The 26316-nt window shown below is 41.1% G+C and overlaps 1 protein-coding gene across 4 annotated transcripts in view; it reads left to right on the forward strand.

Moving 5' to 3' along the window:
• The first annotated feature begins 5906 nt into the window (after window positions 1-5906).
• The window catches only part of SYNCRIP (synaptotagmin binding cytoplasmic RNA interacting protein), a 27053-nt gene continuing 6643 nt past the window's right edge, over window positions 5907-26316 (forward strand). For 3 of the 4 annotated variants that reach the window (XM_082048238.1, XM_082048239.1, XM_082048237.1), the window contains exons 1-10: window positions 5907-6090; window positions 7531-7690; window positions 8567-8685; window positions 8860-8967; window positions 10699-10812; window positions 10893-11069; window positions 16119-16254; window positions 17892-18097; window positions 22963-23112; window positions 24415-24536. In XM_082048238.1, the coding sequence (XP_081904364.1) occupies window positions 7543-7690; window positions 8567-8685; window positions 8860-8967; window positions 10699-10812; window positions 10893-11069; window positions 16119-16254; window positions 17892-18097; window positions 22963-23112; window positions 24415-24536 (1280 nt within the window). In that variant the 5' untranslated portion in view covers window positions 5907-6090; window positions 7531-7542. The remainder of the gene's footprint in view (window positions 6091-7530; window positions 7691-8566; window positions 8686-8859; window positions 8968-10698; window positions 10813-10892; window positions 11070-16118; window positions 16255-17891; window positions 18098-22962; window positions 23113-24414; window positions 24537-26316) is intronic. The other variant, XM_082048240.1, reaches the window with a different exon arrangement.

The following is a 26316-nucleotide window of genomic DNA, read 5'->3' on the forward strand; positions in this document are numbered from 1 at the left end:
ATGTAGTATTTGGGCATGATTTAGAAGTTAAGGTGGATGAGAGCTTAGCTGTGGTGATGCAAGCTGTGCTGTCCATGTTTGCGTTACAGCTGGAGAACAGCCCATGAGCTCTCCTATCTGCACAGCTGTGGCTGCTCTGTCTGCAGTGAGCTGTGCTTTCCTGGGAAAGATGCCCAGACCTGAGGGAGAGAATATTCTGTGACCTAATGACATGCTGTCTGCCTTCAGAGGTGGGCTTAATGCACAAAGTAACTCACATGGGGTTAGGTGATCCCAAGGGTCCTTTTGTTTCACCCTTCAGTTGGCTTTTACAAGTGTGTCAAGTTCTGGAATCCCAACGGCTGCTATTCAGGACAGAGAGATGTTGAGGGACTGCTCTGTAGGGATCTAAGGGGAGGGCTGGATGGGTATGTGGAGCAAAGGAAGATCTAAACAGAGCAGTCAGTTCCGCATTGACACTTTCACTGAGTTGCAGCTTCAGCACTTGGCTGCCTGTGCTGCCCAAGTGGACAGGGCAGCACAGCTGTCCTGAGATGACTGAGATGTTTCAAAGATGGATGCTGATGAGGAATGCTCTCTGCAGTTCTCCTGCATGAATCCTTCTCATAAGGCAGATGCAATAGGATGTGGAGGAATCAGTTTTTTTTCCAGTATCTTCCCCCTCCCCCCCATGCTAATTTGCTTAAAACTTTGGAGGGGGATGAGAACTCTTGTCATTTCTTTGCTGAATATATTGTCATCTCTTTCCATGGAGCTTTGCCAGGTGTTGACCTATTGGTGACACTCCTCTCTATGCTTTAAAGCATCAGATGCTAAGGGGAATGGGACAGAAAAAAAGTGTTAGTTGTGTCCTAACTCTTGCTTTTGTACCTACAGCAATAGTAAAGCAGTATTTTTTTTTTAATCGGATTTGAAAGCCTCTTCTCCTAGTTCCCTCACCCTTTTAAGCTTGCAAGCTATTTGTATAGGAAGCCTGTGTTTTATAGGTCTATAGTGGGATGAGAATTATGTGACTAGAGGGAACCTGGAGGAAGAGGAACATTTGCACTTTTACTTCTGTAGGAAGAGTTTGGGATAAAAGGAACGGATCAGTGATTGCACATTCTACTTGCTATGGTGATAGGGTGTTTGTACTGTCAGACTGAAGGGTTAAGAGCAACATTCATTCTCCAGGAGTGGCTATTAGCTAATAGAAAAAAGCAAAGACAGAGCAAGCACGGATGTGATAGTACATTCCGGTATGCTCCTCCAGCCTGTGCTAATTTTTGCTACAAATTTTAAATTGGGGTGATATCTCTGAATTTATTAACTTTATGTGGGAGTTTCTTTCATTAATTAGACTAGTTACTTTTGGGGTTTAGGGAAATATCTTCCAGCTCCATGTGACAATGAATCCCCCAGCTTAATTTGCATGTGTGTACAGGTAGCTCTCTTTTGCTTTGCTATCTGCCAGTTTGACTGGTGCTTCCTTGTTCTTCTGCCAGAAGAAAGAGTGAAGTTAATCTCTAGTTTTCTCTGTTCCACTTCTTGCTTTGTAGGCCAGTATTATGTTCCCTCATTTGCCTCTTGTCCACGTTGAAAGTATAGGTTCTGAATTACTCCTAACTCTGCTTTCTTGCCAGCAAGCATAGGGCATTTATAGTTTTTGTTACAAAGCTGGGTGGCTGGGTTCTGAGTGACGACAGTCAGTTTGAGATGGCTTTGATTTGGCATTTCTGCATACACGTGGAAGTGACTTCACTGGTTTGGGTCCATGCAAAAATAGAGTGCTCTCCTCCTCAACACCTCTTTCAATACTTATGTGTCACCTATAGTGTACTGCAAAATACATTGAATTCTACAGTGGTTGCTTTGAACCCATGGCTGACTGATAAACAACTGTGTTAAAATCCTCTAGCTTAAATTAGAAAAAAGCTAAAGGTATTAATGGAATGTGAACTAAACTACCTTTTGCTTATGTTGTGCCTTTCTCTTACCATATCAACTCTGGAGTTTTTTATTTAGGCAGGGGATGTACCTGTGTGTGGAGGGAGGTATTTCCCAATCTCAATAAAGAAACATCAATTAGTCAGTGGATAGAGTTGCATTTGTTAAAGATCAAGATAATTAACCATATCACCAAATCCATCTGCTCAAGCAGGGCCACCTAGACATGGTTGCCCAGGTCCATGCCCAGATGGCTTTTGAGGATGGAGACCCCAGCACCTCTCTGGGGAGCCTGTGCCAGTGCTCAGTCACCCTCACAGTGAAAAAGTATTTCCTGATATTCAGTGTGTTTCAGTTTGTGTCCACTGCCTCTGGTCCTGTGAACCATAACCACTGGATTTGCAAACACTTTCTTTGCTTCTTTTGTTTTCCTTAGTTGGAAGAAGTGAAGTTAGCAGGGTCAAAGTTAGAGCTGTAGAAAAAGGTTAAATAAATGGGGGAATAACCTTGATTTTGTTTTAATTAGTGTTGCCCCTGCCTAGTTTTGGAACAGTGAGAAGATGCACAAAGTGCAAATTATATTAAAAGAAAATATAACCATTGCTTAAGTTTAGGCTTTGCTGAAATCATGTGACTATTTTAGATTGTAAGTTATTTTCTAGAATGGAAGAACTCTCAAATCTGCATATTAAAGTATAAGACTGAGCCATTCAGAAATATATGAAAATCTTTCTCTCGAAGGAAATTTCATATATCTGATTCATCTCCTTTGGGTTAATTTCTGACTTGGCATTTTTATCTTAATAGGCCTTGTATTTTCTAACTCAACCCATCTTTTAAGATACAGGCCTCTTTCTGATAGAATGAACAACTTAAGCAGACTTTTAATTAATCAGATGCTTCCCCAGATAGTCTTATTTTACCAGGGATCTCACAGGACAGTAGGCCAGTTGCCAGCTGTGCACTGCTTGGAATAAATTGCAGACTGCAGTCCTTTCCTAAGTTAGATATCCTTATAATATACAGATATATTAATATTTGGCAGTCTTACCAAGGAGGCTAAGGGTTAGGAGCGGGTTGGAAAATGTATTGCTAAGAAACCCCAAGAGTGGCAGAATAATGTTGAAATTGTGCTATGGCAGATGGAAGCACAGGGGACTTGTTTTGTTATTACAAGCAGTGATATTTGCTGTATGACCAGAGTGATCTGCTCCTCTAATGCTGTAGCTGGTGCATTTCATAGCTCAAGAATAGCCAATTTTATAGCTAAGACTACATTTCCAATGCATGTGCACTTGAAAAAGGCATCCTAGAAACCGAAGATAAGATTCCTGTTGAGTCTTCTAGATTTTTGTTGTTTGGGGCGTAGTTCTTTAACTGTACGTAGTAGCTCAAAAGTAGAAATCAGAGTTTTAATCTTCTAGTGAAATAATTTATTTTTTACTGCTTTATCCATGCAGCTCTGTACTTGGCCCTGTTATAACCACCAGTTTTACTGCAGATCTGCTGGGGAGGCTCAAACATCCAGCTGTGGCCTCAGGGTGGCTCTATAGTGGTTACAACTGGACTAAAAGCAGGCAGGAGTTTAATATTACAGGAAAATTGAGGAATTAACAGTTTCATTATGGTGAGAAGCTGTCAAGCTTTCAGGCACCTGCAGTAAAACTCCTTGTGTAAATCCAAGTCACCAGGTAAGTGTCTGCAAATGTTCTTGGCAGGGTATTTTTTTCAATAGATGTTCTACATTAAAAACAAACCCAACCAACAAAAAAATCCCACCCATGTTATGATTTCATGGATTTTTTTCCTGGGCATATACCACTTTTGTCTTCATCTTACTGATACTATGGCTAATAACTGAGCTATATTTGGAGGAACTGCATGTCAGACTCTTTACTTCGTCCTTTCTACATAAAATTTCAAAGGATCATATAGCTGTGACTCTGACCCTGGGTCACCTGCAGTTTTTAAATAAGAGTGCAAATATGTTCACTGCATTTATCCTGGTCTTTTAATTGTTTTTACTTAAATTTTATGGAGGAAAAGAAAAGCATGTAAAAAGTTTTCCCTCTAAAAATGGGCCTGAAAGTAGGAATAACTTTCTTGGGAGTTTGCCGTGTGTAGTTAGTCAGATCTACTGAGAATTTTAATGAAACATTTTTCACTGTTTTCATTCGTTCAAGACAACAAATATATTTATGAAATTTAGATACTACTCTGGATCACATCTGTATTGTAAACACCTGAAAAAATGTTTTGGTGCAGTATTTTCACTGAGAAATGCCCTCCAGAGTTGTTTTTGAGGGTAGTATTCTCATTGCTCAGCTGATAGCTATATTTTTGGAGAAAGTTATGCATTTTTGAAAGGTGCAAAATATTCACTTTTTTAAAAGTATATAATTAAAAATACTGCACAAGTTTTTTTCTAAAAAATAGTGCTTTTTAAACTAAAAATACTTTTTTGGAAAGTTCCATTTTTAGACTTTTTTTTTTGAACATGAGTGGAAGTTTGAGAAAGTTTTTTTTTTAATTACATTTTCAAATTATAAATTAGCTGAAATATTTGATAGTGTACACCTGCCTTGCTATTTGTTGCTCTTTCAGACTAACCTGTGGAATGGTTCCATTTTTAACCAAGTCTTATTGCATCAAGTGCTTCAAAGGGATTTTTTTTTTCTTGTCTCACTGAATACCAGCTTCATGTTTCACATCAGCACTAGCATGTGAGTATTTGTTGAATGGTGAACCTGTGTATTTTGAAAACATTTGGAGATACACTGAAGGTGTTCGGCTGGGCCAAGGAGCAGCAGTAGTTGGCCGGCTTGTTGCTGAGCTGCCTCTGAGGAAGTGAGTAACATTGTGTGCTTTCCTGCCTTCGTTTCGTTGCCTTTATCTGGAGATGCAGCCCTGGCAGAGCTCATTAGGTTGGTTTCCAAGTTTCTGGTGGGAGATGTGCAAGTGAGACGCATTGGGAACTGGACTTCCCGAGTGGGCAAAGAGGATCCCAACCACGGGACCTGCATCTGACAACGCTCCAAGTGCGGAGCTTTCAATTTCCACTGGGGTCAGCACCAGAAACTTGAATAATGAAGAGATGCTCGGAGGGGAGCTGTGGGGCCAAGGCCTCGCCTCTCCGGGAATTTCGGGTGGGCTGCCCACCGCCCAAGCCCCTGCTGCTGTCACCGCCCCGCCGAGCGCCGCTCGGGGCCGCTGAACGCCGGCGCTTCAGCGGAGCTACCGCACCGCCCGAGAGGAGCTCCCGGGGAAGAACGGCTGTCTCTGGGGCGCGGGTCAGCCCCGGGCGCCCATCGGGGAAGGAGGTGACGCGCCTCCCGTCTGCAAAGCGGAAAGGCCAAGTGCGGCTGCAGCGGGCGCGGAGCGCCGCCGGGTTCTGGGCTGGCCGGCAGCCACACAAAGCGCCGCTCTCCCCTCCCTTTGTCTGCGTGGCTTTGTCTCCTCCGTCCCCGCGCCGCGGGCCGGGACTCCCCGCCTCCGGCCGCCGCGGTCCCCTTTGTGCCACCTGCGCGCCGTGGGAACGGCCGCTCGCCCAATCCCCGCCCGGCCCGTCGAGCCGCTCCGCCGTTTTCCGCCCGGCGGCCGCGCAGGTGCACGGGGGGCGGCTGGGCGCTCCTCGCCGTTCCCCCGCGGGACTCGTCCCGCCGCTTCCCCTCTCGGCCGCGCGCAGCGTGCGCGAGGGCCGCGCGCCCCCGCCGGCGGACACTCCACCCGGGCGCGGGAGGGACAGGGCGGCGCGCGGCTGCTCCGCATAAAACGCAGAGCGCGCGGGGTGTGGGGGAGTGCGCGAGGGGAGGGCGCGAGGCGCCGCGAGGGCGGGGCGGCCGGGCGCGCGCGCGGGCAGCCCGGCGGGCGGGGCGAGGCGATAACCCTTGCGGAGCTGCCTGGGAGACCCCGGGTTTGGGGCTGCGCCAGCGCGCGCGGCGCCTCCTCCTCTTCCCCCCCCCCGCCCCCCCCGAGCCGAGTGGAAGGGGCTGGGGTTGGTGCCAGCAGCGGCGTGAGCGCTCGAGCGGCCGCCATTTTACGCCAGCTCCAGCACACTGTCCGGACACACCGAGGGAGCGGAGAAGGGGGGCAGCTCCTCAGCACGCCGAGCCGCTAGCCGCGCCCCGAGCCCCTTCGCACGGCGTTTTACCCCCGCAGCCACAGGTCAGGCGCTGGGCGCCGGCGGACTCGGGCTCGCCACGGCTCGGAGTGGCGGCAGCCGCCCGCGGAGCGGGGTGGGAGCGGGGCCGGGGCAGGGCCGGACCGGACGGTAGAGGAGATTGAGGCGGCGGAGGGTGGCCGGCGGGCGGGGCGGGAGCCATACGCCGGGGCCTTGTAGCGTTGTGGGGCCGGGGCCCGGCTGCCAGGCGCTGCGCGATGGGTGGAGGACCTGGCTGCCTTCGTGGCCGCTGCTGTCGGGCGGGGGGCGGCCGGGCTGGGCCGGTGCCCGCGCACTAGGCCCTGCAACTGGCCGGCGCTGGGGAGGCGGCGGCGGCCGCGGGGACCCGGAGCGGCCCCGCGCGGGGCGCGTGGCTCTCGCCTCATTGTCCTGCCGGCTCTGCCGCTCCATTCATTGCCCGTGAGGGGCTGGGCCGGGCTTGGGGGAGCTGCGACCTCGGTGCCCAGCCTGTGCGCGGGGAGTGGGGCCGCTCGGGTCTCGCGTGCCCCCGGTCACGTCGAGAGGCGGTGGGCGGCGGGCAGCGGCGTTTCTCGGCCGGGAGACGGGGCTGGCGGCGGTCCCCTGCATTGTTTCGGGGAGAAGTGTGGCTGGGGGGTGGCGGCGGGGCCGGGAGGCGCCGCGAGCTCCTGGCCGAGTGGTGAAATCGGGCCCGGGGTGTTGCAACCACTCTCCGGGGGGAATAGGGTGAGAGGTGGGGAATGGCTGGGGCTTGGGGAGGGGGGGAGCCGCTCCTCATGCGGGAGTGTGGCGGGGAGGGGGGAAGTCGGTCACTGGAGGAAGTTGTAGGACATCTGAACGCGCAGAGCACGTGTTTCCATTGGGCTCATGGCGGCTGCCGCTGCCGCCGCCACCGTGGGTGGGTGCGGACTGGGAAGAGCGCTTTGTTCCTCTGGCTTGCCCGGCCGACACCGGAGCGAAGGCGGGAGACGATCCCGGCCGCGCCTGGGGCCCGGAGAGGCGGCTCGCTCCGGGGCGCGGCGAGTTTGCAAAGCGAGCTGGAGGCAGCAGTGGGTGTCAGTGACGGAATCGCGGTGGTAGCGGTGGCTGCATGTGGCAGGTTTGCTCTTCCTCCCATCCCCGCCATTGGCTTCTTGCTCCATTTCTAACTTGTTCAGAGCCTCTTAGGGAGTGTGTTAGAGAGACAGAGCGAGGGAGGTGAGTCAGTGTCTGGCTGGGTTGTGTAAAACCTGCAGTGAAAGCTACCCACCCCCGCTAGTCAGTGGTGTTAGGACTTTCCTTTGTGTTAGTGCCTCTTTTGAAGAATTTTCTACGTCTTGAAAAACTAAAAAGTATCAAAGAAGTGATCTACATTTTTTTTTTCTTTTTTTGCGAGGATAGAGCAGTCTGTTGCATGTATTGTCACTTGTATTGTTCTACTTGAAGATATGCTTAGCTTAATTATGATGCTTATTGCATTTGAACAGATACCTGGAAACATGGCTACTGAACATGTTAACGGGAATGGTACTGAAGAGCCCATGGATACTTCTGCTGCAGTTACCCATTCTGAGCATTTCCAGACATTGCTTGATGCTGGTTTACCACAGAAAGTTGCTGAAAAACTAGATGAAATTTACGTTGCAGGTAAGATGTAAAACTTGCAAAACCACACTTACAATATTTTATTGGATTCTGCTGTCTTTGGACTAAAATAGCAACTTTTTGTGGTTTCCAAAAGTATGGGAACTGCAGTCTTACTAAAATCTGTGGATGTTTTCCGTTCAGTAATTCCATTTATTGTAGAATTTTTCAGAAAAAAAATCTTCGGCCAGGCCACTTGGGCTGAGGGGTGGGAAGGAGGAAAAGTATTCAGGTGATCATAGCAACAGCTGGAAAAGGAGACAGATGATTTTTAGGAGGAGTAGGTGCTGTGGTCTTTGTGCACTTTTCACAGTAGTTGTAGGTAACTGTAAGTGACTGAAGCTTTGGTATTTGTCTTATCTAAATGATATTTTGTGACATAGCATTTGGACTCACGGATGCAAAGGTTATTTTGTTGGTTCTCAGTCATAGTAATAGCTAGTATTTTTTTTAAGCTTGTTTTTTGGTTTGTGGTGGTCTCTTGTAGCACTGCAGTTTATTTGGCTTTGTAGTCTCAAAATGTACCAAGATACCTTTGCTAGGCAAGCTAAGTCAGGTTGTGATAGATCCTTCTGAATTCAGCTTTAGGATATTGAAAATGAACTTGGCCCGTGTAGCATCTGGGTTTCACAGAAGTCAAATGAATACTTCGGTGCAGCAGCATTACTCTGAATCTTAACTTTTTTTGACTCTTGATGAAAAAAAAGGTTGAGTACACTTAAATATTTACCTTTAAGAGAACTAAGCAATTTTTTTAGGTCTAGAAGCTTATGTTAATCCGTGATTGATTTCGGGGTCACTGATGTGTCAGATGTGTTAAATGTGGTTAAACAAAGATTACTGCCCAAATATAATTAGTAATTTTTTTCTTTTTTCTAGGGCTAGTTGCACATAGTGATCTAGATGAAAGAGCTATTGAAGCATTAAAGGAATTTAACGAAGAAGGTGCATTGGCAGTGCTTCAGCAGTTTAAAGACAGTGATCTTTCACATGTTCAGGTAATGTTAAGCAATTTAGAATATAATTGTTACGGGATAAACTGCAGGAGGTTTGCTTAAGTCACTTTAGTGATCCATATGTGAGATGTAAAATGCATGCTGTACTAAATCAAGGTGAAATTAGGTTCTAGCTTACCACATTTTCAGAACTGAAGATTAATATGTCTTTTGCAGAACAAAAGTGCCTTTTTATGTGGAGTCATGAAGACATACAGGCAGAGGGAAAAACAGGGGACCAAGGTGGCAGATTCTAGCAAAGGACCAGATGAGGCAAAAATAAAGGTATGTGCCTTAAAGATAAAAGTTATGTGGTCTATCTGTGGTTTTACAAAGCTATTGTGACAGATACCTTGATTTTTTTGGATCTGCTTTTCTTAAAAAGGCTATTTTAGGTTATATGTCATTATTTCAGAGCTGTCCCTTGCATTTTATCTTACACTTCATCCTATTAAAGAGGAAATTTAATATACTCTTAATTACTAGAGCTGAATGTATGTAAAAATGAAAAAGATCTTACAATTTGCTTTATGTCTAGTTGAGATGGTTCTGCTATTCCACAGTTAAAAGTTTTTGGGAACTTGTCAGCATAGATCTTGGAGTTCAGAATGCGTAACTTCAGCTACTGGTGGTTGGTTATTTATTTCTTTTTTCCTTGCTCCGTGCCCCCCTCCCCCTTTTTTTTTATTTCCTCGGGTTTAAAACAAGTCCACAATAGGGAGGAGACACCATGTGTTTCCGTAAAGACAGATTGTAATGGATTTAGGATTTAGCCTACTTCTTATGACATAATCACTGTTCTCATAAACTGTACCCCAAACTGTCTCAGTAATGAACATGTTATTTCTTGGACTGACCCCTCTAGTAGCAAGAGTCTCCTGCCTCAAGTGTTAGACATATTGTGATTTATTTTAAAATTCTGTGATGAGCATCTTTACCAAAGCTTAAGGAAAGGAAAACCATCTAAGCATGCTTAGTTGATGTCCTAAAAAGCAGGGGAATCTTTAATCTTTTTATGTGTAAACTGCAAAATTAATATATTGTATATTACAAATAACTATGTAGCTTGAGAAACTAGAAAAATCTTTTTTTTTTCCTCTCTGAGGCTGGGATGCCATTAATTATAAATTCAAAAAACCTGATAAGAGTTTTTGTCAGTACCACATAAAACCTATGATATGAGAGCTTTTTTAACTAAAAGTAGCATAGCTTTTACTAATGATGGCTATAGCATTTGAAATAACTTTTCAGTTTTCCAGTTGTGAAATTACTAATTCTTTATAATTAGATTTGCTTAATATGCTGTTGCTTTGTGTGTAGAGTTGATTTGCTTTTGTACAAAATTATTAAGAAAGGCTAATTTCAGAGGAGTTTCTCATCTGTTTGCATATTGAATTTCATGTAATATGTTAAATTGGTAGTAAATCTGTATGTGGTGATTCTAGTGAGGATCAGTTGGGCTGGGATGCTGTATGTGCACACGGGAACTTGAGGGGACTGAGGTGAGGGGGAGTATAGGAGAAAGGAAACAGTACTACCACTTCAGTGGTGGGATACCTGAAGTAGTCAGTACAGTATTCCAGGGGATGTAAGCACTTAAACATGTGTTCTTTAACTTCACACTTATGAGTAATCTCATTAAGTGAAGGGAACTCCTGTGCATAAATGTTTGCAGGATTGGACATGCCAAAACAAGAAGTGGCTCAGACTAAGATCTTTCTAATTAAAGGGAAGCTCACTATTCTATTTCTTGGCCTCTTTTTCTATATGAACATGAAGGAACTGGGAAAACTCTATGTGAATCCGCGATTTTCTATGAGTGTTTCTTTGCCTGATAGTTGTAGTAATTGTTTTGTAAGTTTGTTGTTGATATACTAGCAGTAGACTTGCTCCCCTGTGGGAGTTCAAACCAGTACAGTTTAAGAGGAATTATAAGCATGTCTCTTTGTGTCTGAAGTGCACCTAAACTAGCTCAATTTGTATGTGACTTTAAAATTTTAAGTTTTTTACTTGAAGGCACTCTTGGAGAGAACTGGCTACACTCTTGATGTGACTACTGGACAGAGAAAGTATGGTGGACCTCCTCCAGAGTCTGTATATTCAGGACAACAGCCTTCTGTTGGTACAGAGGTAAGGAGAAGTTTATGTGTATGTATTCTTATTAATTGAAAGTATTTTTTTATAAACAATACTTGCTGTGTCTGTTGTAGATATTTGTGGGCAAGATTCCAAGAGACTTGTTTGAAGATGAACTTGTTCCATTATTTGAGAAAGCTGGCCCTATATGGGATCTCCGCTTAATGATGGATCCACTAACTGGTCTAAACAGAGGATATGCTTTTGTCACTTTTTGTACTAAAGAGGCAGCTCAGGAAGCTGTTAAACTGGTAAGTCATCTTACTTGGGTTTTTTTGTGTATTGTTTTTTTTTTTTTTTTTTTTTTTTTTTTTTTTTAAGAACTTTGTCTGGTTATAAGCAGTTGTCCTGCTTAAGATGAAACTGTCATTATTAGATAATTTCACAAATGTCTGCTAGGTGTTCTTGCATATTTCCACAGTGTATATGGATTTTCATTGGCTATATTAGGGACGGGGGAAAAAAATAGCCAATGGACTACTGTTCTGTCTGGTTAGATGAGCATTTATTATTAATAAAAGTTGTATTAGCACTTGTGGCTTCTCAGCTGTCTGCATCTGGATGAGTTTTGGACAGAAGTTGTTTTGGTTGCTGTGGTACAAGGGCAGCGCTTGTCAGGTTTTCTGTGATTTCCGATTTGTGCACCAGCAGAGGGCCCCATGCTAGAAAAATGCTTTTGAAGTCACAGGATTTCATAAGATACTTCAGATGGGAAATCACTCTTGAGTGTTAGGGGCTGTTTTGTTTGCTGCAACTGGCTGGAAAAAGTAATAAATCCTGCCATGTTAAAAAACTTTACTCTGTTTTACACAGAGGTGTGAGATAGTTTGATATAAGGAATAGACTACTCTTAAGCTTTCTAGGTTTTATGCATGAAGTATCTGTCACTGAGGGGGTAAAGAAACACCACCCTGATCCTCACACTACTCCTTTGTTTCTTAGTTAAGTTGAATTCAAATTTTTGAACTAGTTACTACTACATTGATATGGCCAAGATCAGTGTGCGGGTATGACCCCTCAAGTGTGCTAATGATACACACTCTGAGGTGTACTGATTATTAATATAGTAGGGTGAAACTCCCTGTTTTGTAATAAGGTACATCTTAAGCCATTAAAGTACCGTATTGACATATTAATAATGTAAGTCAGATAGTGGAGACAAATCAAGCTGCAGGTAAAGGTGACAATGTGTTTTTAAAAGGTACAGAATTGTCTACAAAAGTAGAAGTACAAAAATATCTGGAATATACCGTTTAGCTTTTTGAATAAAATGGTTCATGCTCAAGTGCACAATCCAAATATACTGAGGATAACTGCATATATCTCTGCACTTTCATTGCCAGCATAGCTATTTATATCGTGTGTGAACTCTTAAGAGTTATGTGCACGACTTAGTGAAACAATGAGTGAAATCAAATACACTCTCAGAGAGACCTAGTAAACAAACAAAAAGGAATTTTTCTGCACTTAGCTAGATTTGACTTAATGGCAGCACCCTCTGAAAAGCAATTCAGGTTCTGTTTCCATAAAAGTAACAACAGATCCTAGCCTCAGTCTTCTACTAAATGATACAAGAGGAGGAGGTACTTGATGTCCATTTATACCTGATCTTTGACATGCAGGAAAAAAGCGTGTTGTGTTCTGGTTTTTAGTTACAGAATGTAGTAGCTGAGAAGTGTTGAGATTAAGGCAGTTTTTCAGCCTTCATGCTAACCTCTTTGAGGCTAGGGCTAGTTTTAAGTTTCATTCTGTGTGGTATTTTTCAGCTTTCAAAGGGTTTCAGCCATAGTTGCCTGGCTAGTTTGGTGTATTTATAAGTTTCCCAAGTTGTCTAGGAGTGATTTGCAGGGGTATTAGCAAAATATGGCTGTAGAGTTGAGTTGAAACTCTTGGGTCTATCACCTGTTGCACATGCAGGGTAGAGGCTGCTGAAAGACCTCTTGTTGAACCCTTGGTCCTAGCTGTTTTAATATCCTAGTGTTTTAACAGTGTTCTTGATGCTACCTACAATCTTCTGATGTGCATACAACTTATTTATCAGCTTTCTGGACTCTCCGGGATAGGAGTTCTTTTGTTATTTCCCATCTTTTTCCCAGAGGCTGCTTCCCCTCCCTGCCATTCAGGACTCTGTGAAGTATAAACAAAAATGAGAATAAAAATCTCTGCATTGCCTGTAGGCTTCTGAGTAATAAGAGATAGTTATGAGGTTTTGTCAATACCCAAACTGTAGCAGAGAATAAACTGACCTGTCTTCAGGCTCCTGCAGTTAGTATAACATATTTTGCATACAATTAATATTTGTGTGGCTGTGGTATCATCCATGTTCTTTATAACAATTTAACTATTTTTTGGGGGTAAACTTAATGACTGTTTACTTACTCTATTCATTGACTAGCAGAAATCTTAGAATTTAAAAGCTTGAACTCTTGATTTTGCTATGCAGATGCATTTTCAAGCCACTTAAAAAAGGGGATGATTCCTGAAATTGTGTTTGGCATATCTTTGGGGCTGTGCTTGAGACAAAAATGGCCTGATACAGCCTGATACTGAGAAGACTTACAGATAAGAACAGTAGTTAATTTTATGTCCAAGTACTTAATCCAGTGTAGTTAACCCTTACTGCTTAAGTAGCAATGGCATTCAAATGTTGTTCACACAAGCACTGACTGTAAGAAGTCTGAGTTTAAATTTTTTTTTTAATGCTGGGCAATTTATTCCCCTCTTGGTATGTGTTTACCTTCTGTTGTATACTGAGTTAAGAATTATAACTCCAGTTGTGTTCTCTTGCGTGTCTTCAATTCTCATCTTTCATATGAAGTTGTTAGATTTCAGTTTTTCAAAACATTTCTGAGTGATTAAGATTACTGTAGACATGTACAGGATAAATGCTTGTGAGGTGAAGCTTGTAGAAAAACATATCAAACTATAGTAGCATACAGTGTATTTTTTGGCTAGAGCAAGTGTAAGCTTGATCAAAGTGTAGGTACAGGTGAGTTATGCAGATATGCCCCTTAAGCATTTTGCCAGCCATGCAGAGCAGTACAGCTTGCCATTTGCTGCTGGAAATAGCTACTAAAATTATTGGTGAAAGTTTAAGTGGGTAAAATGACAAGACAGACCTTATGCATACTTTGACCTGTTTATAAGTAGCTTCTTATAGAACTTAGTAAAAAAAAAAAAAAAATCTATTATAGCAGCTAGAAAACAGTAATATCTCTGTTACTAACTTTGGGTATTGATTCAGTGGTGACAGGAGAGGGAAGCAGTGTGCTGACATAGCTAATTTGGTAACCTGAATGTTTTGACACTTTACTTGGATCATGATTTGGGCCTGTTCAAATCTATTCTAAGTTTACAGGTGATATGCAAACTATTTACCTAAAACTCAATGAACTTAATATTCAAGACCACCCAAGTCAAGACTGTTTGTCTGTGTTAAGAGAAACATAAAATGAAAAGTATTAGTTAATATATTGTAATATGAAAAAACTACTAGAAACTACTGTCAATATGGGATTGCAATATAGTAGAATATTATATTTTTTGTTAAAGTTATGAAATATTATTTTGTTGCCATGAGTTGTATGAGACAGTCTTCTTGAATTGTGTAGACAAACTTTAGTCTTGAACTTTAACAGGAACAGTTGGATAATATCCATATAGAATATAATATTTTGTTTGGAAGGGACCTAAAATGGTCACCTAGTCAAACTGTCTGACCATGTTGGGGCTGATCAAAAGTTAAAGCATATTGTTAAGGACATTGTCTAAATTCCTCTTCTAAACACTGACAAGCTTGGGGAATTCACCACCTCTCTAGGAGGCCTGTTCCACTGTTTGCCCTCTCAGTAAAAAAATGTTTCCTAATGTAAAGAAATGTTTCTCGATGTACACTTTAGTTAATTAAGGATTAGTTTGTGTCCTGTTTCCAGGTTTATAAACTGTCAGCTTTTTTTAAAGGTGTTTCTTTAGAAGATTTTTTTTGTTCTTTACTGTAATCAGTCCGTTAATGTGTGTGTTTATTAGTGGTCATAAACATAATATATATATAGAGAGTCTGCCGATGCAGCTGTTTCCTGGTTTAAAATCAACTATTCCTCTGCCACATGGGCAACAGACATGGAGATAGAAGTCTTTTACTGTATCCTACTATGTTTTGAGACATAATTAGTTGGGAAGATACCACTCCAGGTCCTTTTCACATGTACAGTTCTCCTTTTAGCTCACTTTTGGTACAGTTTTCTAGCTTTGAAAATTTTCAGTGATGTAATTTTTGTTTGCAAGAGATAAATGAACATCCTCACCCTCATTTTAGTGCTTTAAGCAGTAAGGGGAGAACTTGCTTATAAAGCAAGGTTTACCACCAAGTACGAAGTAACTCATTAAATAAATAGCTAGATTAAACTTAAAAAAGCTGTCCTACTACTTGTCAATAAGATGTTGACCACAAAATAAATTTTCCTAGCTAAAGAACTGTCTGCTGCAGGGCTTCCAGTTGGGAAGGGGTTGATGCACCACCAATTGACCTCCCTGCCGCTTGTTTGGATGATGCGTGTCTGTGTCTGCATCTCAATGAAAGGCATTTTTTTGCCAACAGATGTCTACAGTAACACTTGTTTTTGTTTTCTTTTTTTTCTTTTTTTTTTCTTAAACTACTGACTTTGGTTCAGAGTGTCTTCTAAACAACCTGTTACAGCAGAAGGATTTGAACAGAAGTCTTAGGAGTTCAAATCAGTAGAAGGTTCTTGCTGTTCACTGTCTTTACATGTGTAACCTATGTGCTTTGGAAAGTATTTGGCAATTGCTTTTGCACATTTTGTGAAGACCTGATCACGGCTCACTCTCTTTAGTTAGCTATGAAACTTTAAAAGGTCATCTGACTTTAATTGTAACTCCTGTCTTGGGTTGTACACAACTGAGGAATTCATAGGTGCAATTTATAGAGAAACTTGCATTTTTTTCTGCACTGTTGTGAAGGGAGGAGCCTTGACCTTGATGACTTGGACCTGAGATTTATCTTTCCTAGTGCTACATGAAAAAGTCTCTGAATAAACATGTATTAAGGTAAAAGGCTTGAACAAGAAGGGAAGGATAATTGTTGGCTGAAATTATTGAGATATTTCAGAGTACATGGGTACACTTCAGAACAGTTGAATACGCATCATAAGAATGTGTCAAGCGCCAAAGAATTTGATATATTACTAAATGCTGTTTGTAAAAATAAAATATTTGGTATGCTGCTGTTGGAGATGAGTGAAAATTACCTGTAACTGATGATTGTCCAATCATTTTTCTTTCAGTACAACAACCATGAAATTCGTTCTGGAAAACACATTGGTGTATGCATCTCTGTTGCAAATAATAGGCTTTTTGTTGGTTCTATTCCTAAGAGTAAAACCAAGGAGCAAATTGTTGAAGAATTTAGCAAAGTAACAGGTAAGTCAATAACTAAGTTTTGTAGAGCTAGAGAGAGAGAATTATAGAATTGTTTGGATTGGAAAAGACCTTTTAAGACTATGAAGTCCAACTGTAAACCTAACACTGCCATGTTCACCACTAAACCATGTCCCTAAGCACCACATCCTCACGTCGTTATACCTCCAGGGATGATGACTCAGCCACTTCCCTGGGCAGCCTGTTCCAATGCCTGACAACCCTTTCCATGACAAAGTTTTTCCTAATATCCAATCTAAACCTTGCCTGATGCAGCTTGAGGCCATTTCCTCTCACCCTCTCACTTGTTACTTGGGAGAAGAGACCAACACCCTCCATGCTACAACCTCCTTTCAGGTAGTTGTAGACAGAGTTAAGGTCTCCCCTCAGCCTCCTCCAGGCTAAACAGCCCCAGTTCCCTCAGCTGCTCCTCATCAGACTTGTGCTCCAGGCCCCTCACCAGCTTCATTGCCCTTCTCTGAACTCCCTCCACCACCTCAATGTCTTTCTTGTAGTGAGGGGCCCAACACTGAACACAGGATTTGAGGTACAGCCTCATCAGTGCTGAGTGCAAAGGGGCAATCACTTCCCTAGTCCTGCTGGCCACACAATTCCTTATACAAGTCAGGATGCTGTTGGCCTTTTTGGCCACCTGAGCACACTGCTGGCTCACATTTAGCTGGCTGTCAGGAACCCCAGGTCCTTTTCCGCCAGGCAGCTTTTCAGCCACTTTTTCCCCAAGCCTTTAGTGTTGCATGGAGTTGTTGTGACCCATGTCAGACATCATCAGTGATGAACCCTCTTCACTATCTTTTGGCAGAATGATAGAATGATCTCACTGCTTGATGTTTGTTTTTTTGTGGTTTTTTTTGTTGTTGTTGTTGTTTGTTTGTTTGTTTTTTTCCTAAAACTTGTGCCGAGAGCTGAACTAGTTGTGATTAGACTAGATATGTGATTCCTAGTTTTACCTAGAGAGTGTGTAATGTTTAAGAAAGCCATTCAAAGAAATAGATGGTTTAATTATTTCAGTACTAATGAATATTTTAAATCTTTTCAAGACAAAACTGAAGGAGGTTGGCAAACATAACTAGTTCTGTGCTTAAGAATTCTTAGTGATTTGATAAGGACCTCTTTTTAATAACAGCTTGTAAACTTGCAAAGGTAACATTTGGTGGCTTTCTCCCTTACCGAAGGTTATACTTTAGGTTCTGTGGAGTAATACTGAAACTTTTTAGATGTCTTAAAATCATGTAAGTTTGTTCTCTTGTTGTTTAGGCATGCATGGAATAAAACACATACTGGTAAGTGGTGTGACTTAGGGGTTTGAGACGAGAAGTGGTGCAGGGCACAACTTTTGACTGCACTTACCCATGCAGTTAGAAGAAAGGTACTCTTCCATAGCTACTTAGCTTTCTTCACTGAATAAAATGGAACCTAACTCAGTAAAGTCTAATGTGTCTCTTTCAAAACATTTTTCTTAAAGACAGGGAAATTTTAATATGTATGTGATCTCAGAAGTCTAATGTGTTCATGCTTTTTTGGAACCACTTTTCAGATGCTTACTTACCAGAAATATAATCCCTACTTTGTGATACAAATTCATGTATTGAAGCTGTAACAAATGTTTTGCTTAATTTCAGAGGGTCTTACAGATGTCATATTGTATCATCAGCCTGATGACAAGAAAAAGAACCGAGGTTTCTGTTTCCTTGAATATGAAGATCACAAAACTGCTGCTCAGGCCAGACGTAGGTTAATGAGCGGCAAAGTGAAAGTCTGGGGAAATGTTGTTACAGTTGAATGGGCTGACCCTATAGAAGATCCAGATCCTGAAGTCATGGCAAAGGTAATAAAGCTGTAAGGGAACCGTAATACATTTAAATAGTCTTTTTCCAAAGTAACTGCTTCCTGACATTAGCCTAAGTTTAAATACCGTTTTTCAGCTGTGTTGACAGAGATGTTGTAGGTGAGGTGATAAAAATATGCATACACTCTAGAATTGATGAGAATTTAGAAACTCTATTGGCTGATGTTGTTTTGTGCTCCTAAGGCTGAAGGTTCAACATAATTCTTGGCAAAATGACACATAGGCCTGATGTACTTAATTTCTCATGTGGAAGTGGTGGTAGTGACTCCAAAAGTTAAAATGGTTTTGTAGTTTAATATTTGGAGGGATGGAAATCCAGATATGGTCACAGAATAAGTCTTAAATTATTTTTAACCCTGGAACTGTATGTTTGTCACTTCAGAGTTGGAACATGTCAGTAAAATACACAAATGTATTTTCAGGGTTGCCTTTAGCAGTTACTTTTGAGAAGTTAAGCAATTACTTTGTGTTTGGAACTCAGTATCTTTATTTTTCATTTGGGGGATTAATTCCTTCAAATATTAAGACTAGTAATATTTTGTGTGTCAAATATTTCAGTGAAACTGAAGTCTGGACTGTTAATATGTTGATTTACGTTGCAACAGTTGTTTTAAATATGTGTGATATTTTGCTAGAAAAAAATTACCTGCATTTCTTTTCCATCAGACAGTGCCCAACCCTGTCTTTTTTCAGTTATGTTGTGTAGCTGAGTTGTTTAATGGAAACTCCTAGCTAGCTCGTATCCTTATCTCTTTCTCTTTGCTTGCTTTTTGTCTGTGCTTTTACTCTCATCTGAGACACGTCACTTGCTGGAGTCCTACTTTGATGGACCTAGTAAGATAGCTTGGCTTGGATCTCCTCTTTGGTGAGCCATAAGGGAAAAGGGTTGGGGTGGGGGCTCATCTTAGGGAAAAAGCTGCTTTTGTAATACAGAAGCTTTTGGACTACCCTGTCTGCAGACTTTATTTTCCTTGCCCAGTGTCATAGACTATCAGCAGCGGGGAAGAGTCTTGCAGGTAAAATTTATTCAAGGTGGTGCTTCCTAAATGTGGTGGCCTATCTGTCTGTTCAGTTTCTTGGGCTCAAAAGAGAAGAGACCTAATCCAGCAAACTGTTAAAATAAATTAGCAGGAACTCCTGCAGACATGAATGAATAGATGAGCGAGAAGTGTAGGAGACAGAATTGGGCATCTTTCCTAAGTAAGTTTACAGATGTGAGGAGTGAAAAGCTAAAGAAGGTAAAGCTGGATAGTGGTATGCCCCATTTAATACATAGTTTTTGTAATGTGGTTATGCCTTTTGTATTTGAAATGGAACATGAAAAAAGAAACACAAATATAGAAATTGTGCAGCAAATCAGCTGGTGTACTTCAAGTGCTGTGTGGCAAAGATATGGCATGGAGCTTGGGTTGAAGATATATGGAAAAGTGAGACTTTGAATGCACATGCTGAAAAAGCAGAGAACATTAGCTTGTGCGTGAAGACAAAAGTTGGGACAAGTGCTGGTGTCTGACCTTTCTCTCTGGCTGTGTCCCTTAGTTTATTCTTGCAACAAGGAAAGTCTCTGCTCCAGTCTTTCTTGCCCACTTACTGTACATTTGGAGTAATTGACCACATCTGGCAATTCTGGAAGTGTTAGGTTTTACTTTGTTTTTTTATTGCTGTCTTCTAAGAGCAACTGAGCTGCTGCTGCAGTCATTAATATTCCGCATGTGAGCTGCAGGTTGGTTGTCACTGCTTCTGATTACTGTCAAATTGGGAGCAAAGGGAGAGTTTTTCACCCATGTCATCTTATGCATTCCTGTGGTAGAAGCCTCTGGAGAAAACACTGGGAGAAGGAGGAGTAGATTACTTTTATCAGAATAATAATCTGATTGGCAGTTTTCCTGTGAAGACTGCTAGAAAAGCAAGTCCATAAGAGCAAACTATGGGGAAGACAAATTCAGCTTTTTAACCAGAAGGTGAACAGTGTTGTTGTAAAAACCTTACAGAAGCAGCATGTCATTTAATCAATATGTGGACACCTACTAATTTAAATTTCTGAGACGTTTACTCAAGCCATTATTTCTTTCTCCTCCAGACTTTTGCTTAAGTATTTTGGAGAGTATGGATGCATACTTAAAATTTAAATGAGCTATTACTTCAAATATGGATTACTTTGAGTGTAATGAGATAGAAAGCTAGATTCTGAAAGTAGGCTTGTTCCAGGAGGCGAGTGCTTATACTGACAGATCGCAGTATAATTGGTTAACTAGTTGATATCTAGTCCAAAGTGAACTTTTTTCCAGCTTCCAGTAGCTGTATTGATAGCTTAATTGCTCCTGAGTGTTTATTTTTATGCCTCTTATATCTGTAGCGCAGATCGATTTTTCTTAATGTTTTACTTGATTTCTGTAGCATGGCTCAGGCTACAGAGGATGTTCTGGAGTGGCAGGTTAAGAAGCTAAATGGAATCTTATGCTGTGGCTGCCTAGTAGATTACAGGACAGGGGACAGGGCTAGTAGTAACCCTTGAAGAATGTGGTAATGAAGTCTGAAGTGTTTGTGTTGTAGGTAAGAGGAGGAAAAGGAGCAGATCCCAGAAGTTTTGGGAGTAGTCTAATCTTAGGCAGAACCTGCTTTGAAAACTGCTTATATGACAAAATGCTGCTCCTGGGTATATTACTTGTTAGGTGTATATTTGTGGATCCTTTGTGTCATAGTCTGTAAGCCTTAATGAAGAGGTCTTTCCTTCTTTTTTTTTTTTCTCCTTCCCTCCTTAGATAGCTTAAATGAAGTAAAAATGGGTTCATTTTCTCTCAACTTATGTTTTAACCTGTGTCCTAACTTTGACATGTCTTAAACTGCTTCAGGTGTACTTTTAACCTGTTACATGACCAAAGATGTTTAAAATTTTAGCTGTTGGGGATTAATGGATTTCTCTACACTGGAAAAATGGAAATGGGTTGCTTTTTACTTCTTTAAAAATGTTGTGTTAGTGCATCTTGTAACAGAAATTATTTTTGAGGTTTTTAGTCGTGTCTGACACTGTGTAAGTCGTGGATTTATTAGTGAAGGCTACTTAGTTCCTCATGAGAGTCTAGTTTTCATCCTTTCCTAAAGTACAAGAATAAGAAACAGTCGTTTGAAAGTTGTTTTTTAAAACCATTGATTACATAACTTCCTGTAATTAATTTTCATGAAATAAGGTAGCAATTAGGACAGTATACAAAAAATGGTTATTACGTGTGTGTTACAAGAAACAAAGGTTGCTCTTACCATCAAGGCATGTAGGAGAAGTTTAACACAGGATAGGAAGCAACTTTCCTTGTGGAGCTGGCTATGACTTTTATAATCTCCTGAGAAGCAGCAAGAGGTAACTATTGCCAAAGACTAGTTTTAATTACACTGGGTCAGATTTATGATCTGTAGTATGCCTTCTTCCAAACTCTGCATCCTACCCTAGTTCAGTTAGCGAGTGAGACAAAGATTAATGGAAGTCTGTCCTGTTCATTTGTAACTTAATTACATAGTAATTCTTATTAAAAGGTTGTCTCTGCTGCCATGTACTATGTTCACTTTTTGTCATCAGCTAGTTTGAAACCACTAGTAGCAGAGGGCATGTGAGTAGAAGTTTGGAGTCTTTGCAGCTGGTGTACAGCTGCATTGTAGGAAGGTAAGACTGAGCATCCTTTGGCAGTAGGAGGTGGTGAGACTCAAGGCATGGTGGCAGAGTATGGAAGTAACTCTACTAGCAAATCAGGTGCTTGTCAGTGGTGAGAACTCAGATGACATCATGCAAACATGCTAATGTACGGTCATTTAGTGCAACCTTAGTGTGGATGCAAAGACAAGTCCTTGAATACTAAGGGGTCGCTAACATATGTTGTTCCTGGTGTCTTGAGTACATTGTCTGTGATATTAAATAAGTGTCTAATTTAAGCCTTTATTAAACTGACCTGTATTTTCTTTTATTGTAAGCAGTTGGTGGTTGGTGAAACTTCATATTGATGATTTAGTCACTATCAGACAAGTAACAGGTCATATCGGAGTAGTTAAAAGATAACCAACATCTCTGGTCTTACAAGCTGCATAGCAGTCCCAGTGTAGCTTAAGAGCCATATTGCGTGCTTTAGAGAGCTGAGGGAGGGAATAGACTTTCAGAGTTATTTGGAGGTGGCTGTTGCTCAAGGGGAGGACACAGTTTGACTTGTGAGAAAGTCCAAGGGTGACTTGGCAGTGTCAGTGTTCGGATATCCCCTTCTGTCTGTGTTTTCTCTTGTAGCTATGGATTCAGGTCACTGAGCACTCCTCAGGCAAGCACAGTCCTGATGCTAGGTATTTGTTGTAGCTATAGTATGGGAGCTACAAGTTAAGCAGCTTGAGAGCTGCAGGCCTGTCACCTCTGACCTAGATATTATAGTGATGACTGTTCTGCAAATACCTGAGCAAAAACCTGTCTAAACAATGAAATGTTTTGATAAGCTAATTATTTTGTGTGTAACCATGCCTTGTTGCCTTCTGTCAAGTTTGAAAGTGTTCTGAGTTGAAAATTACTGCTGCTAGGATTCTTTTAAACATTAAAACAAATTGGACTGACTCTCAGGATACTAATACTATGTAATCATGCTTGAAAACAGATTTAGTATTTTTATCAGTCAGGGAATTTTGGACCTAATTCATGCTGTATCATGTATGCGTATATAAAATGCTGTACATAAAATGTAATGACATTTTCAGTACTGCCAGTAGCAGTGGCTTACAAAACTTCATTTTGAGTTTTCAAAGTAGATCATACTTCTAAGTCTTTGTTGTTTGTTTTTGTTTGTTTTTTTTTGTTTGTATGTTTTGTTTGTTTTTTTTAGGTAAAAGTTTTGTTTGTACGCAATCTTGCCAATACTGTAACAGAGGAGATACTAGAAAAAGCCTTCAGTCAATTTGGAAAGCTAGAGCGAGTGAAGAAGCTAAAAGACTATGCTTTCATTCATTTTGATGAACGAGATGGTGCTCTAAAGGTAAGTGAAGAAGACTGTGTGTGTTAGTGACTAAACATTACATTTAGAAGCTGTATATTTCTTTGAACCTGGAAACAAGCTCTGTATGGAGAAATAGTAGCACATTGTCACTGATAACTTTGTCCTCTCTGGGTGTCTTCTAGGAAGGTGCAGTTGCTAGCTTGAAAAGTGGATCGTAGATGCACGTATCCTAAGGAATTCTGCTGATGAGTGTCTGAGATAATCATATGTGTTATCGTTTGACACTGAAGTGCCAGAAGTTGAATGCATATTCTCACCATATTATTGGTAGAATCTAAAGCAATTTCTTTAGGGCAAGTGATAAAATCTTGGGTAGTCTTTTTGTTCTCTGTGAGCAGAATGGTGTGAAATAAGCACCTTTTCTTTTTGATGAGAGGTGCTGGACAATTGAGTAATTGTTATTCCTGGATTTTGCTACCCTGGTCTTAGTGTTTTTTTTCCTGTCATCTATTGTTAGGAAGAGAAAGTGTAATTCCGATCCTGCCTGTAGTGTGTCTATTTTTTATGTTCTGTGGGAGGATGCAGAATACAGGGGGATGCAGTTTTTCTTACTCATCCAGATGCCTTAAAGCAGATGCTCAGGAGTATGATGGAAAGAGTTTTTTTCAGAGGATATGTATTCCATCAAGACTTGGCTATGTAGAGTCTCTAAAAGTGGCATAATCTCTAGGATTTCCCCTGCTTGATTTTAACTTGTAGCAGTTACTGTGATCCATGGCAACCGTACTTGTGTGTGGTGGTGGGTTTATTTGTGTTTGTGGTGAGTTTGGTTTTTTTTTTTTGGTGGTTAAAATGAGACTTAAATTCTGATTTTTGGCTTATGGTTTAAAAAGACAGTTATGTTTATTATGAGTAAAATAAAGGAAAAGAAACATATACTGATCTCTAGTTTTACTAGTGTTTGCATGTGTGCTGACTTTAGAAATTTATTCCCTTATTGCAAAATCTGTACTTCCAGAGAACAGTTCTGTCACTTCATTAATTGAAACAGCTTGCAAAGCTTGAAGTCTATTTACCGTTTTGAGTAGAAGATTTCTAAACTGATACATGCTGTCCAGGGTCTGAGAGCCAAGTTAAAAGGAAATCCATAGCTCTGGAACCCACTATAAATGTTTAACTCTGGAACCCGCAATACTATGCTTTCTGATTATTTTTAAAAAGTTTTAGCATTATATTGTTATTTTAGGTCTGGATTTAAAATGCATGCTCTAAAAGATAGAATAAAATTAATAACTCCAGATATGCTTAGAAGTATGTTTAAAGTCTGGTTAATTCCTTCAGGCAATGGAAGAAATGAATGGCAAAGATTTAGAGGGAGAAAACATTGAAATTGTTTTTGCTAAGCCACCAGATCAAAAAAGGAAAGAACGGAAAGCTCAGAGACAAGCGGCTAAAAATCAGATGTAAGTGTAAATGCATGCACATATGTTGTATTACTTCTGAAAGACATGTACACTCCTACAGAACTAGAACTTCTGGGTATTTTAGTAGCTGTACTATAGTGCATACAGGTTTTCTGGCGTCTCTGAAGATGTTGGATTCATCTAAGTTGTTTGCATTTTACTTAAAATCTGGTAGTGGTGTTGGTAAGAATTCAGATAGTTTTGCTCTGCTTATTGAGTGTGAAAGCACCAGAGGAAATGTTTAACGGTCATGAAACATACTTCTCACTTTTTATTCTAAACTTCGTGTACTTCTGTGCTAATATGTCACATGGATGAATTTAGCAACATGTGCTCCTCCCAGCTGGCTTAGCAGTATTGATACACTCCCCCCCGCCCCTGCCCTGCTTACTATAGCAAAGTACCCACTGAAAGGAGGATCCTGACGTTCTTTTTTCCCCACTTCCAGAGGATTTGCTCATGAAGCTTATAAATTCACACTAATAGGTATCTTGCACTAGTAAATGCTGAACATGGGGGGGGTGGGGAGGGTGCATTTCTTGCTAGTGTGTTCTGCTTAATGTTCTCATGTGTTTTTCTTCTTGGATATCTTGTAGCTTTCCTAACCATCTTCCCTCCCCCACCGTATTTCCCAAAATAACTTCTGCTGGTGCTGCTGCGCAGCATCCAAGAAGACCGAATAGTGAGGTTACCAGATTAATACAGAACTCCAGATGGTGACCTACTGTACATGTGGAATTGGTTAAATATGCCTGCCTTGTAGTCCTTGTAACTGTCTTGGCCCTTTTGTTGTTCTTCCTTGGGCATCTGGTTTTACTGTAAGAGATGGATTTCTTATTTCTTTTGAGTTTCTATGTTAGGTAGGCCTTTTCTGTTCTGCTTAAATCTTTTGGTGAAACAACTATTTATTTCTGTATATTCTGTATCTTGGCAACACCACCATAAATATCTGTTTAATTAAAATATAAAATGCTCTTGAAAGTTGCACAATTTGCCTTTCAACACAGGCAGTTGTGTGCATGGCTGTTTTGTCTCTGGTTGGAGATATGCTTTCTTTAATTGAATTTGAGTAGTACCAGAAAACATTCTCATACTGCAGTATACAAACAGTTTTTTCTAGTTTGGTATTCAGGATCTAATAATGGCCTGTTACCAGTGATGAAAAGGAAGATTTTCTTTAAATGCACTTGATCAGTTATAATGCTGTGTGATTTTTTTTTTTTTTTTTTTTCCCCCCACCCCCCAACTGTTCTCTGCAGATTATCTGAGACCCAGATTTATTACTTCTGGATAGCATGCATGTATTTATAACACTGGAAGTCTTCTGGCATGTGTCACCTCTAATATTAATATGCTGTATGTTATCTGCATCCCCTCCCCTTTTATTGTTTAAGATGCGCATGTCTCATTTTGTGGAGGTAGGTAAAGTAGGGCTGCCTGTCTTGCTCTTCTAGTCAGAGGTGTGGTGATGCCCCTTGTTCAGTTCTTCTTTCTGGTTCTTTTGTTTAGGAGTTCTGTGTTGCTTTGTTTTTCCAAACTGTTAAGGCAGTAGGAAGGCAGCTAGTTTGATTAAACTGAGGCATGTTCATTAGTGAGTCGTAAGGGCTTTTAACTTTCTTAGGGCTCCAAAAGATGAGGGAATAGAAGGGTATGTGTGTTGTTAAGTCTGTATCCTAGCTATTTGAGAAGTTTGGAGTGACATCTTAAAATCCTAGAGGTAATTTGTAGTTTGTACTACACAGTTTAAAAGAAAAAAAATCTTCCTTTTTATGGAAACTGC

Source organism: Streptopelia decaocto (genome assembly GCF_964273445.1).
Source record: "Streptopelia decaocto genome assembly, chromosome: 3".
NCBI lineage: Eukaryota > Metazoa > Chordata > Aves > Columbiformes > Columbidae > Streptopelia > Streptopelia decaocto.